Source organism: Melospiza melodia, chromosome 1 (assembly GCF_035770615.1).
Source record: "Melospiza melodia melodia isolate bMelMel2 chromosome 1, bMelMel2.pri, whole genome shotgun sequence".
NCBI classification, from domain to species: Eukaryota; Metazoa; Chordata; class Aves; order Passeriformes; family Passerellidae; genus Melospiza; species Melospiza melodia.
This window is the reverse complement of record NC_086194.1, coordinates 3,693,830-3,708,758: the sequence shown is the minus strand read 5'-3', so window position 1 is coordinate 3,708,758 and position 14,929 is coordinate 3,693,830. Positions and strand designations below refer to the sequence as shown.

Below are 14,929 nucleotides of genomic sequence, written 5' to 3'. Positions count from 1 at the left end.
TCAGAAGGTTCCCAGATCTTAAATTTCCATCAGCCACTTGGAAAGGGATCGATGCCTTTTCCTGGCAGAGTGTTCTGCTGCTGGGTATTTTATTTTTTCCCCGCACAATTTGTTTAAAGCGTGGTGTCCAAGCTCTGCTGCAGATTGTACGTTTGTGGCTGGGATTGAAGGAGTTCCCAATGGCTTTTCCCTTTCACTCAGTGTGAAGTGTTCTGAAATCACAGGAGTTTGGATACCATTTGCATATTGCTGGCTGAGGTTTATGTACAAATCACAAATGGGACAGGACAGCCAGGAACGTGCCTTGAGCTGTTTTATTTTCCAGATCAGTCTCATTCTGTGCTTATAACAATGGGAAGATCCCATCAGCTCACATCTCAGACAGCAGACCAAGAACTTAATGTTATAACTTACTTTATAAGTTTTTTGACCAATCACACAAAGCAAAAGCACATTGACAGTAGTTCTATCCAACCACTATAAGCACACACACCTTTGGTTAAACAGTGCTTGCTTATTTCAAATACAATACCTGCTGGTGAGCCTTAAAGCACAATGCACAGAGCTCCATTATTAAGCTTAGAACTCCCTAATACCTCACTAGATAAACTTTTCTGCAGCTTAGGGAGTTATTCTAGACAAGCATCAATACACAGACCATTGTTCCATTTGTCTTTGTTTTCTACTTTTTAAATAATTTTTCTGCTGACCAATCTCATGGCTACTGCTTAGCTCTAATCACAGTTCTGCTGTCTCTAAAGCCTATCTTTTGCAACTTTCCCAAAACCCTCTGATTTTATAGATTCCCCCATTTGCACAGGAAGGCAAAAAACGCAATCAAGTGGCAAGCCTCAGACGTTTCTGGGGACAACAACTTGTTGGGCTGCCAAGCCAGTGTTGTAGAGCCCAGCAATGATGGAAATCAGTTCTGGAACAATGTCCAGATACTCAGAGCTCCTTCCCAAACCCCTCTATTTGTAACAGAGCCTTTTGCAAGTCTTGGCCCTGGTGTGACCACTTGAATCATTGCTTGGTGGGAACAGGGACTCAGCAGTGGTGTTTCCATGACAAAGTGAGCCTCTTTTGGCAACGCTCGCAGAACCATTTATCATTTTTGAAGCTAACTTTTCAATACTGGAAGTCATAATAGAATTAGTAAAATGTGTGTAATTCAGCTTGAAGTGAGTGATCTCATCTACCTTGTGGATTCAACTCCTCTCTTGCATTATTTTAGGAACAACACTTAGGCAAAAGTTGAATCACACTCTAATTCCTCTTTGTGTTGATGTAAAACCATGGCCATGGAGGATTTAATGAAGATTTGCTGTTGTTGTTCTTGATTCTTATCTGTCCCCTCATTACCCCTCTTATTGTCAAAGTGCCTGATATGGCATATCCTGAATGGAGTAGAAATGTTCCCATTTACTTAAAAAAAAAAAAAAAAAAAAAAAAAACTAAAAAAAAATCAGGACTTTAAAGACTTAACACAAAAATGCAGAAAAGGAAAGAGCAGTTAGTGGTACTGAATTGCCATATTTGATCTGGCCTTTATAGAAATGCCAAGTGAATTCCCATTTCACCATCACATCATTACAAGGACTTCAAAGCAAATTTTCTTATCCTGGAGGTTCTCAGGAGTGCTGGGGACATCTCACTTCTGAGTAAACTCATGTAGAGAAATCAAGATTTATAGCAATTGTGGATATTCTTACTGAGAACAAAATGAGCAAAATGGTGTCTTGTGAATAACTGAATGTAGCCAGAGACCTGGTTGCTGAGAATTTCAGACTTTCTGTGATGACAGACTTTGATCCTCAAAAGAACACTGCATTTGACCTGAGACCATCAGGTCAAATGAGCAAAATGAGCAAAATGGTGTTTGGTGAATAACTAAATGTAGTCAGACAGTTCAGGTTTTCTTGGCTGGACTGTTCTGCATGGTTGATGTGTATATAAAATTATATAGACCAAATTTATAATATATAAATATATATGAAAAATATAATTATCTCTACCAAATTTATTCTAAATACATAAGATCTTTAATAACATGATTGTTATTAATTTCACCATAAGTTCACGGGAACAGCAAAGAATTAAGTACTGGAATTTGCACAAAGCACATACCAGTTTATATTTGTGGTGGCCACCTTAATAAAAACCACGTAAGGGAAATGAAAGCTCTGAATTTGTTGAACCTCTGCATGTCCTGCCAGCTTCTTGTGCTCTCTCAGAACCAAACAGATATTGAATTTTACTGTCTCTGTATCTAAATGAATGTACACATTCTCTAAACTGATGCGAGGCAGAATCTTTCACTTCATTGAGAGCAATAAATTTTTCAAAGACCTGCGAATTTCATGCGCTATCGACTGGGATTCTTGATTTTTCCTGTTATGTGTCAAAACACTCTTTAACTGCACATATCACTGATCTCTTCTGGGAAACTGAGACCAGGCTGTCTCTGCTGAGCACAGGAAATTGCAAATGTCCTCGAGGCAGAAGAAATAGGATCACAAGGACTGGATTCAGGCTTGCACTGCCATTGGAATCGGGCTCTGCCTTCACTTGTCGAAGCCTGACTTGGGAAATTAAAGGCTCTGCCACTCCATGGTCGATGGAGAAGCATCAAACCCCCGGATCCTTTCAGGAAAATGTGATAACATCAAAACAGGCAACATTCAACAGACAAACAAGGTGATAACATTCAACAGACAGACCTTTATTTTGGGAAGTGGAAAAACAGAAACTTCCACAGACACAGGAGGGTTTGATTTGCAGCCTTGGGAGAAGCTTGGATTGATGTAAAAATACAATACATAGATATTAGCAGGAAAATCATAAACTTATGTTTCTATAGTTGTAAGTAGGAATATGCCTTAAGCAAGTAAAAACTGTATTGATAAGATGGTGAAGGGTTTATAATGTAGTAATGTGGTTGTACAGAGTAAGCTGAGTTCAGAACTTGTAAAAAAGCTCATATAAGTGTGATAGAAGTTCATTGGATAAAAGTATATGTAGTGCAGTAAAATTAAGTCAAGGTGACGGGTTAGAAAAGCAAAATAAACTTTGTGGCAACTGTCCATTGGGTTATAAAGTTATATATTGTCTTGTAACAAAGAACTTGTGACTAGTTTGAGCTATAGCTGACTGCCTGCTCTTCTAAAATCTCACAGCCTCTGAGACTGATGTCTATCTGAGTAATAAATCAGGTTTTTGTGGTCCCATCCCTTCAATTAAAGCAGCAATAATAATTCCTTTTGTTATGAACAATTCAAGCGCTTTTGATTTTCCCAGATACGGAATTGCTTGTTAGCAGGGATGGCAGGCAGCTCCTGTTCTCTCCTCTGACACTGAGATTGATGCTTCCTCCTTTGCTTTCTGTTTCAGTTTCCATGTTCCCCAAAATTATTTTTTTTTTAAATCTGTTGATGAAGTGCTATGAAATGGCACAAAAATGCTGATGGGAAGTCACATCAGAATATTGTGGCAACAGTGAAAGCTGGAGGAAAGCTGCAGGGACAGGAGAACCATGTGGCTCTTTCTGTCCACACCTGAGCCTCCTAAGCCAGACTTACTGGGATACAGTTGACTAAATTTAATCATTTGGCCAAATTTAATCATTCAGTTTAGTCAGAGACCTCTGAATAGGTGTGCCAGTCTGCAAGGAGAACAGTAAAGTCTGAGCTTTTAACCTTTGGCTTTCTTTACAATCAATCATGCCCTGGCCTTGATATACCTCTAGCAAAGACGATAACAAAAGAAAAGTAAGGATAAATCACACTGTAGATTGAATCAAAATTTTCTTATCAAATGTCTCTGAGAACAGGGGCATGGTGGGTTTCTTAATATTCTAGAGTGGAATCATAGAATGGTTTGGGTTGGAAGGGACATTGAAGCTCATCCTGTTCAACCTCTGTTGTGGCAGGGACGCCTTCCACCATCCCAGGTTGCTCCAAGCCCTGTCCAGCCTGGCCTTGGACACTCCCAGGGATCCAGGAGCAGCTGGAACAACCTGGAATAACCTGTTCTGGTGTCTCTAGCCTCATTACTTTGATGGACTTTGGATAAATATATGCATCCATGTGTGGCGTTGAACATCCACAATTTCAAGCTGAAGAGTTCTGCAAGTTAGCAGGAAGTGTGTGAAGAAATATTTCCTTTTGTTTAGTCACATCCTGCTTCCATAGACAGTGCAGAATCATTATTATTATAATTATTATTAGGCAATATTTTTACTAAATGACAGCTTTTCTAATCTGTACTGGTGAAATGCATAGAAACTGCCACATTTGTGTTTTGAGTCGACCCCTGGACACTCCTCTCAGACCTGGGCAACTGTGGAGGGTGAACCTGCACTAACAGCACAACTCTGGTTTTCTTGTTATTTCCCTTTTATCTTTTTAAAAATATATTCTAAGAACTTGAATGTCAGCCAATGCAATTTTCTCTGTCTTTGGGGATGCTTAGGGGATGATGTAGCAAAAGCCCTTATGTTCTTGGGAGATCCTGGAGATCTGTGACAATTTATCTTTTCCAGGCACCTGGGAGCCCTTAAAACAGGATTGTGTTTGTTTTGAAGACAAACAAATCTAATATGGTTGTGCCTGGTGTGTCCCCCGGGGGAAAAAAGCTGAAATTTATTACTGGGGTCTTGGAGATGATGAAACTGTGCAGCATTATTAGTTCCTGCAAATGGTGAGGAAAGATTTCCAGGAGAGTTCATCAGGAAACCCTCTCTGTCCTTGAAATAGCAGTGGTGGCTTTTAACATTTACACCAAAAAAAAGAAGTGTGCAGATGGTTCAGAGCATCACTACACAAACAAAAGCACAACACAAGCACCACCAAACTGGATTGTTACAGAGCCACTGAATGGTGTGGGTTAGAAAGGACCTTACAGATAAATCTCATCCCATCCCCTTCCATGGGCAGGGACACATTACACTACCCCAGGGTGCTCCAAACTCTGTCCAACCTGGCCTTGGACACTTCCAGGGATGGCACATCCACAGCTTCTATGGTCACCCTCTGCCAGTGACTGCCCAACCTCACAGGGAACAATTCCTTCCTAAATATTGATCTGAATTGCCGAGGTCTCTGGTGTTGAGATGACCCTGAGGTGTTAGAAAGTCTCTTTTTTCCCAGCCCCGAGACCAAAGAAGAAGTCGAGATTCCTCAGCTCTGCCTTTCAAGGTTGTTTATTTTCTCTTATCCATTCCATTCTTTCTCTGACCTGCTGAGATCTGGCTTTTTATACTTAAATCTACATGTACTTTATTTACAATAATTTTCCAATGCCTATCACCTATGTTAGACAGTCTGTCTCTACTCTAAACCCATCCAGAAGTGTCACCAGCACAGCAGAAGATGGAGGCCAAGAAGAAGGAGGAGGAAGGACAGGACACACCCAGATTCCTCCATCTTGCCTCTTGAACCCCCATTCTAAATCCCCCAAATTCTATTTTTTCATCCTGTGACAAATTCACTATCATTCTACTCAAACTCTTGTGGCTTGTACATCTCCATACAAAGTTGGGAATTGTTTCCATGGGCTAAAATCAAAGGCACAGGTGTTTGTGACTCTGTGCCAAGGGCTCTGAGCTCTTTGTCAGGGTCTGGAGTCCTCCAGGGCAGCCAGAGGGATGTCCTGGGTTCCAAGGCTGAATCTCCCCTGTTTTAATTTAAATTTTATTTTTATTTTTTATTTCCTCTTGTCCTGTCACTATCTGCCTGTGCAGAAATTTCTCTTCCTTATTTTTTTTAATCCCCTTCAGCTGCTGGAAGGATTTCACCTGCCTTGGGATTTGCTCTCGGGTTTTGTTGGGTGCTGCATCCCTGATCCAAACTGTTCGCCCCATTCCCTGGGGTGTGAGGGAAGGAAAGCTGAACTGTGCAAATGGAGCTCCAAAGGAACCAAAAGTGGATTAAATTTGGGGATTTTTATCCCTGTTTGCTTGTTCCTGCTTATCAAATAAGGGGAAGCAGATCCCACAAAACTTCCTCTGTGCTTTTCCATTGCCAAGAGTGAAGGAAATGGGATGAGAAATAAAATAACAGAAGTGCTCCAGTGAACCACAGTTATTATAGTTTTTTTAATTAAAAATTCACTTTTATTTTTGTTTTCTATTGGGGTAATACATTTCTCAAATATTGTGATGGGTTTTTGTATTATGAAGGGATGGATGTTTATTGGGGGTTTTTTGGGAGATTTATAACAGTAATTATGAATTTATTTCATAGATATAAGGTAATTTTTTTTTTAATTTTTGTGAGACTATTTATGTGTGTCACTAAATTTCAATTGTTTGATTAAAATGTATGAGAAATCATAGTGATTTTTGTTTTTGTGATGTTTGTTTTTGTTTTTAGAAGACTTGTAATATTAATTGTTTTACTAATGTGTGTTAGAATGTCTGTTAGCTTTGATTGTTCATTGCTGATATGTTTTATCTAAAGGACATTAGGTGATGGGTTAAAGTTTTTAAAAGCTATTTTTTGGTATATAAATTCTTTATTTATATTTATTGGTAATGTAATAGTATTAAGAAGGGATGGATGGTTGTTGAGGATTTTTTGAGGGATTTACAACAGTAATTATGAATTTATTTCATAGATATAAGGTAGATTTTTTAAATTTTTGTGAGAATATTTATGTGTGTTACTAAATTTTAATTGAGAAATCATAGTGATGTTTGTTTTTGTATTTAGTACACTTGTAATATGAATTGTTTCACTAAGGTGTGTTAGAATGTACATTTGCTTTGGTTGTTCATTGCTGGTACATTTATGGTTGTTCATTGCTGGTACAATCTGAAGGACATTAGGTATTGGGTTAAAGTACTTAAAAGGTATTTTTTGGTATATACCTTGTTTATTTATATTTATTGGTAATGTAATAGTAATAGTAATAGTTATTGTTGGTTTTGGTTGAATTATTATTGGAGTTTTGTAAGTAGGAGCTGAAATTATCAGCTCTTCATTATAATTTGTTGAGATGACAGTTGGAAAAGTTGAAAGTCTAAGAATTTTCTTAGTCTTTGTTTAGAAAGTTGTTTGTGTTGTGAAGCATTAGTAATTCTTGTGGGAATGTATTTACAGTAAAAATATTTTAAAAACTATATTAATTTGGAAGTTGTAATTCTAATTGCAATGATGTGAATTATAACGTGTATTGTATCACCCTTCACATGACACTGAAAATGGAATAAAAGTTTTTAAAAAACCTCTCCATTTCCCCAGCTTTGGGTCGGAAAAGGGAATAATCCAACAAATCATCTTCAGCCAGGGCACTGATTTTCACTGGATTTGAACCTCAGCCATGCCCCTATACAGTGATCTCATGAAATCTGAGGTTTTATTCTCCTTTAATTGATATTCCTTGGCCACTGTCTGCTATAGGAATGAAATCCTGTATTGATTTCCAGAAATGAGTCACATCCTTATTTTGTTGCTGCTTTGGGATTGCCTGGATTGTGTTGGCTGCAATGTTCCTCTCATAATTTTTTTATTCCCTTCTTTTTCCCCCTTTACTTTTTTCTTGTGTTTGGCTGTATTAGAGAGTTAAAGATAGAAAACAGAAAAAAAGAAAGAAAATATTTGGATCAAGTCAGCCTGATTTAATTGACATTGTATTGTTTTTGACAAAAGAATTTGCCTTGAATTCTCTGGAAATAAATAAAAGCAACACTGAGGAATGAACAGGGTGACAGAATAAGAGAAACAGCTTTTAATTTGGTTTAGATTCCAGAGAGATTTTAATGAATTGTGCAAAGACTCATAAGAAACTGGTGGAAGATTAAACCAAGAAGAAATTTATTCCTAAATCTTTTTTAAACCAAGAAGAAATTTATTCCTAATTCTTCTTTAAATTCTTTTTGTATTTAGAGATACCCTTGTTCAGATATATGTGAAGAAGTAATTCAATAAAATAAAACAAACCTGTTAGAAATCACATTTTGACAGGGATAATAATAAAATATAAAACCCCCAAATAATTTATGCAAGTTTTAATTACTTAATTAGGCCTTAGACATGCTAGGAAAAAAAAAAAAGGAGTAAAAGTAAAGAAAAAAGAGAAAGAAAATGAGGTTTGTTACACTTTTTTCTCAACTTTAAATGATATTTTTGGTTTTTTTCTTTCTTTTTTCCTGCAATGGGTTCTTAAAACTTACTGATCACCTCATGAACTATTTTATTTTTGTAACTGCTTTTTTTTTTTTTTTTTTTCCTTATTTTCCCCCATATTTCAGGTTGCAGCAACCCATTCCAACTGCATCATCAAAAAGGAGCAAGAGACTTGTCTGGAGAAGATCCGGAGGGCGACGGCCCTGAACCCTCTCAATGATTCCTCTCCAGGTGAGTCTCAGCCCCTGCACCTTGAGCTGACCATTTAAATGGATTTTCACCATTTCCTGGGATGCCTGGAGGGTGAGAGGGGTTTCATGGTGAGAGGAGCATCAGTGCTGCTGAACGAGCTTGGGGAAATTAAAAAACAAAAATTCAATCAATGGGGGCGCATAGGAACCATTCCTGGTTGTTATCAGAGGTCAGGAATTTGTTTCTTTGCTTAAGGTTATAATATGTCCGTAAAAATAATAATTAAAAAATTAAAAAGAAAGGATTGCTGGATGATTTTTGCCTGGGTGGCAGCAGCTTTGGGGACAGGATGTGACACAGCTCATCACAGCAATAATTTGGGTATCTCTCCCGTGATCTGAGGCCCTTTGCAGGGATTATCCTCGTGGTGTCTGTAATCTTGATGAAGGGTACTCGTGCTTTTGCTGAGATAAGAAACTGAGGCAGCGAGCAAAGAAATTTATGGTTTAATATCCTGTCCCATTTCCTTCTGGCTGGAACTGTGGCCAGCACCAAGGGGAGAAGGGCAAAGAATGACAAAGAAACTAATTGGAAATCAGGGTCCATTCACTGAGTCCTGTCCAAGCTGCCTCTGCTGTGACTGGAATTGGTAAAACCACAGAGAAAAGCCGATAGGACACGTTGTGTGTGATAAAAGGGGGGAGCTCTGTCTCCCCTTTTCCTTGCAGCACATTTCAGTGCAGAAGCACAGGAGGTCAGAGTGCAGGTGTCTGTGTTGTCACTGCCCTCTAAAGCTGACCATAAAATTCAGGAATTTTAGCTGCTTGGAGCATTTCCATCAGAGAGGAGGGTTTCCATCAGGGTCCTGCTATTTACCTCATGCATTAATTTATTTCTGTCCTGCTGCCCAGCTCTGGGCAGAGTCACTGTGGGGTGTGGTGGAAGTGAGGAAAGCTCAGTGTGTGCCAGGCAGTCCATCCCACCCACAGGGATGTGGTTTTGAGACCCTCTTTGTGCTTTACGGGAAAGCTTCCCAATTTTTCCCTGCTCCAGAAGTGGCATGAGCCAAGGAAAAAAGGGGAAAAAGGGGAAAAAGGGGAAAAAGGGGAAAAAGGGGAAAAAGGGGAAAAAAGGGGAAAAAATGGGGAAAAAAGGGGAAAAAAGGGGAAAAAGGCCTTTTTCCTGCCTCTTACCCCCAGAATGGTGCCAGAAGCTGATCATGAGACCTATTCCTCATTGTTTGGGTTCAGGAACTCATAGAACTCCCCAGGTGAGAGGAGACCATTTCACCAGCCAGCTTTTATTCCTTTATCGCCCGAATCCAGAATAACCCTGACAGCTGGGCACTGCTCACACTGAACTCCTCCTCCTGCCTGTTCCCAGTGGAAAGGACACAGCTCAGAGATGGAGGAAGCCCAGAGCCCCTGGAAAAGGCTTTTTCATCTCAATGTGGTGGGATTGTATCACCCACTCAGGCAGGAAGGGACTGGATCCTCTCAGGCTCTCACTCTGAGCAGAGCCCAGCTGCTCCCTGTTCTGCTCCCCCAGTGTCTGCAGGCTGAATCACTGGGAGGATTTTCCCAGGCTCATTGAGCATCTCTGAGTTGTTCCCCACATCCTGTGGCAATGACTTCCACAGCTGACGTGGCTTAGAGTAAAAAAAAAAAAAAACCCATATCCCCTCTAAGAGATTAATTTTCCAGTGAAGGATCCTGGTGTATTTCTTGTTTGAAAACCCTTTCCTTCCACGCATCCTGCTTGCTGGCCTTTTTCTCTGCATATTAATAATTTTTTTTTTTTAGATTTTTTTGTAGACTTGTTTTAAATTTATTTCATTTCACCTCTGGGACTGCAGCATTTCACTCTAAATCCTGACCTCCAGACTCATCCTTCTTTATTTCATGATGCTTATTTCAAGCCAGATCCTGCCACCCTCATTCTCAACAAAGCTTGATCTCCTAAGTTAAAAAATATCAACAAAATCCTACCACCTCCTTAGTGGTTGAATTTGTAGATGTTTCACCACAAAACCCCCTGAAGATGAAGTAATTCCCCAGAAATTAAGCAGTCATCAGTGCAGGGTGTTGATTCCTCTTGAATTTCTCCTGCTGCACACAAATTATTTTTTATTTGTGAAAAATGAAAATTTCTCCATATAATTTTTTTATATTCACCACTAAGACTGAATGATGACGGTGGAGAAATGTTAAGACTGAATGATGACGGTGGAGAAATGTTATCAGTTGTTTCTCTCAAAGAAAGATAAAGACAGGGAATAACTCCCTTGCTTGTCAGAAATAGCTGAAAGAAGCGAGAAATCCCTCCTGACTGGTGAACAAAATTCTGCTAATTCAAAGGAGAAGCACACAATTACCTCTTTGACTATTCCTGCCTGAAAATTCCAATAGAATAATTCAATATATAAATTTTTTGAGAATTTATTTCTCCTCAGTGGGGCTGCAAGGTCTGAAATGGGATCATGAACTTTTAGGAAGTCTGTAGGGGGTTGTGAACATGATCAAGTTATTGGGACTTAAAAGAAAAATTCATCATTTATGGCAGGTGACACAAAAAGGGTCAGGTACAGAAAGTGGGTCTGGGACATGAACAGTCTCTATATTCTGTATTTCTGCAGTATCTAGAATAATATTATAAAATATTAGGGTTCATGGATCCTTCTCCAAGGTTCCCACGTGGTGCACAGTGGTAAAATCTCTGCTCTTTAAGGACCTTGTTTTCTGTGCTGGTATGAGAAGCCCCATCTCGGGTGGCAAGAGAGGAACAACAACTCCTGGTCCCTCCATTTTGCAGGAATTCAGCCCTGCTGCCTTTGCTTTACCCCCTTTCTCTGTTCAGTGAACACAAACATCGACCAAATGGGGTTTCTGATGTTTCCTCCTTTCTCTCCCACTCCACCTCTCATGCCCAGATGTTCTGCTCATTATTTCTTTATTCTTCACAGCAGTTTTCTCTCCTTCTGCTGCTGGGCCATGCCTTTAATGCTTCAGAGGCAATGATTGCCTTGAGATTTTCTGTTTGGTTTATTTTTTTTTTTCATTAGTTCTATGATGGATTTTTCCTCTTAAATGCTTTAAATTCTTCAGGAAACTTTATATGAGAAGAAATAGGGGGCACATGCTGACCCTGTGTGTCCATTCCTGTTCAGTCATCACTAACAGCCTGAATGGAAAAGAGAATTTGAAGGAAATGAAATCTCAGCAGGACCCAGAATCTGACTCCCTTGCTCTGGAGGAGGAATTAAACTGATAAAGGGGAGTAATGAAAGCCAAAGGCAGACAAGAGAGGAAGGAGAGCAGTGATTACTTCATACTCAACTTCCCCAGGCAGTGGTGCCAGGCTATTTCTTACATCAGTGTTTCCAATTTCCTTTGTTTGAGTTTTCATCCCTACTGTGGAGCTCCCCAGTTTGTGCTGGGCCCTCTTCTAGCTCTCACCAGCCCTCCAGGTATTTTCTGCCAGATCAGAACTGATAAATCTCACTGCCGATCCACATGCGTCCTTTTTTTTTTAATTTCTATTTCTCCCATCCAGACTCTTCTGACCTGTTCCCAGCCCTGGGGCTAGGAAAGACTGACACAGGAGTTACTCAGATGTTAGTGACAGTTTCCTGGGTTAGGTGCATTTAGCAGGGGATTTATCTAATTAGATGTTGATACCTTCAATTGCATCTGCACTACCAATGGGCAAGTCACCTTCCTCAGTTTGTAGCTCTGGATGTCTACCAAGCAGAGCCTGAGAAATCATTTATTTCATCCTCAACATAGATTAGATGATGTCTATTTTTTCTTTCTGGAGACATGGAATAAAAGGTGGCCATATGAGCTCTAAATAATCACATTTCAGTGTCTACATTTGATCACACAACTCACCTTTAGCTTCTTTCTTTGTTATATTGACTAGGTCATGCTGGAGGTCTGCATTACCCCAAAAATCTCAATGGGATTTAGGATGGAATTCTTGCCATGTCAATGAATTGTGATGGAAAGAACCCTGCTGATGAAATGGAGAACCATAGATTGGCCATGAAATACTTTTTCCCAGCTGTTCCCTGTCTTGTTTTCCACTGTTGGAACCAAATATTCCAGACTTGTCCCTTGAGTGTGGTGGGAAAATTCCTTGAGTGATTTGCAGATTTGTGGTTAAAATTTAGTGTTCAAAGCGCCTGAAATGCACTAACTTGGAAAGAGCTAAAGTGAAAAAAATGAACTCAGAATTTGAATGGAAGAGATGAGGCCTGCTTGGTGATTATGTGGTACACGACATGGAACCAAATATTGCAAATGTCCCTTGAGTGTGGCTCCCTCTCAAATGGTGGGAGAGTTCCTTGAGTGATTTGCAGATTTGTGTTTAAAAGTTAGTGTTCAAAGTGCCTGAAATGCACTAACCTGGAAAAAGCCAAGGTAAAAAAAGTGAGCTCAGCACACGAATTTGAATGGAAGTGATGAGGCCTCCTTGGTGATTATGTGGTGCACGACATGGAACCAAATATTGCAAACTTGTCCCTTGAGTGTGGCTCTCTCTCAAATTGTGGGAGAGTTCCATCAGTGATTTGCAGATTTGTGTTTAAAATTTAGTGTTCCAAGTTCTTAAAATGCTCTAACCTGGAAAGAGCCAAGGTAAAAAAAAGTGAATTCAGCACAAGAATTTGAATGGAAGTGATGAGGCCTCCTCGGTGATTATGTGGTGCACGACATGGAACCAAATATTGCAAACTTGTCCCTTGAGTGTGGCTCCCTCTCAAATTGTGGGAGAGTTCCATCAGTGATTTGCAGATTTGTGTTTAAAATTTTGTGTTCCAAGTTCTTAAAATGCTCTAACCTGGAAAGAGCCAAGGTAAAAAAAAGTGAATTCAGCACAAGAATTTGAATGGAAGTGATGAGGCCTCCTCGGTGATTATGTGGTGCACGACATGGAACCAAATATTGCAAACTTGTCCCTTGAGTGTGGCTCCCTCTCAAATTGTGGGAGAGTTCCATCAGTGATTTGCAGATTTGTGTTTAAAATTTTGTGTTCAAAGTGCCTGAAATGCACTAACCTGGAATGAGCCAAGGAGAAAAAAGTGAGCTCAGCACACGAATTTGAATGGAAGTGATGAGGCCTCCTTGGTGATTATGGGTTCATGACTCACTGTCAAATCAATCTTCACCTTCACAACTCCATCATCTCTTGTTTTCCTGTCCCATTTCTCCTGCCCTTCCTCTGAAAAATCTTGAGAGGAAGCAACATTCCTGGGCATGTCAAGGAATTGAAAGGAAAAAAGGATTTGAAGGGATGTGATGGTTCCTGCAAGGAATCACATTGAGTTCTTGTTAAAAGTTACCCTGTAAATCAACAGGAAAGAAACTGGTAAGGGCACCAGGGGGTAGGAGCTGGTAATTAGGAGGCAGTGTGGTGATGCAAGGAGAGATTTTGAATTATGTTTCCATCACACAAAGATGATGGAGCAGGTTTTTTTTTTTTTCAGTTTCACATTTTTTATTGAGTGTCTCATCATCCTCCTGTTCTCTGAGAGCCTTTGAATTATCTGCTGTTATTTCCCCTGGCACCACTGGGAAGACATTACTTCACTGTGTCTCCCTCACTGAAGCAGCTGTGCCCAAAAACAACAGGACTAGGATGGAATCCAAGCTGATGAATTCCTAGAGCTGGAAGGGCATAGATAAGAAAATGTCTCCACAACCTGAAAGTTTTCTCTGTGGCTCCTTTTAAAGTAGAATACAGACCTAGATAGCTTTGATCTCTATGGATACATGTCTCCTTGGTCAAAGATGCTTTTTTTGGGTGCTGATGGATTTATCCATGTGACACTGCATAAAATGTCTTCTACTAAAATCATATTTTAGGTAGGAACAAGGAGGAATTTCAAGGGAGAAGCCAGGGGCATGTGATGACAGACACGGGGTCTGTGCTTATTTCTGGTATCCATTCTGTAGAGTCCTTGTCTGAACAAGTCTCCTGTGCACCCTTTGGGGCCCAAGCTGTGATCAAACTTTGCTTTTTCTCAGGCAAATGCAAGGAAAAGTGCTTCACTTATCTCTGTGTTCCAAGCATTGATTCATTCTTTAACTCTTTGCTGAATTTCTCTGACTTTATCATCATGCTTCTTAGATGTTTTTTGGGAAAGAGGGAATGGTTTAAAGTGAAAAATAGGAGATTTAGATTAAATATTAGGTGGAAATTCTTCCCTGTAAGGGTGGTGAGGCCCTGGCACAGGTGCCCAGAGAAGCTGTGGCTGCCCCTGGATCCCTGGAAGTGTCCAAGGCTGGGTTGGATGGGGCTTGGAGCAATTTGGGACAGTGGAAGGTGTCCCCATGACAGGGGGTGGGAACTGGATGAATTTTAAGGTCCCTTCCAACCCAAACCATTCTAGAATTCTGTAAAATTGTTCACCTAATAGAGTGGATAAATTCATGTCACCTCAAAGTGGGTTTATAAAGTAGAGAGATCTTTATCAGTGCTAGATACTGGAACTGCATTTATAGTCAAGAGGTCAAAATCAGAACTTGGAACTCCCTGACACAAATGCTTACAGAATTTACACTTGTCCTGTTTTTGCATCCACCTTCTGCTGAGAAGGTTGTATGATAAAT

The 14,929-nt window shown here is 39.9% G+C and overlaps 1 protein-coding gene across 15 annotated transcripts in view; it reads left to right on the top strand.

Moving 5' to 3' along the window:
• Positions 1–14,929, top strand: part of ADCYAP1R1 (ADCYAP receptor type I) — a 159,664-nt gene that overhangs the window by 54,566 nt on the left and 90,169 nt on the right. For all 15 annotated transcript variants that reach the window (XM_063173716.1, XM_063174788.1, XM_063174702.1 and 12 more), the window contains one exon: positions 8,252–8,357. In XM_063173716.1, coding sequence (XP_063029786.1) covers positions 8,252–8,357 — 106 coding nt within the window. The remainder of the gene's footprint in view (positions 1–8,251; positions 8,358–14,929) is intronic.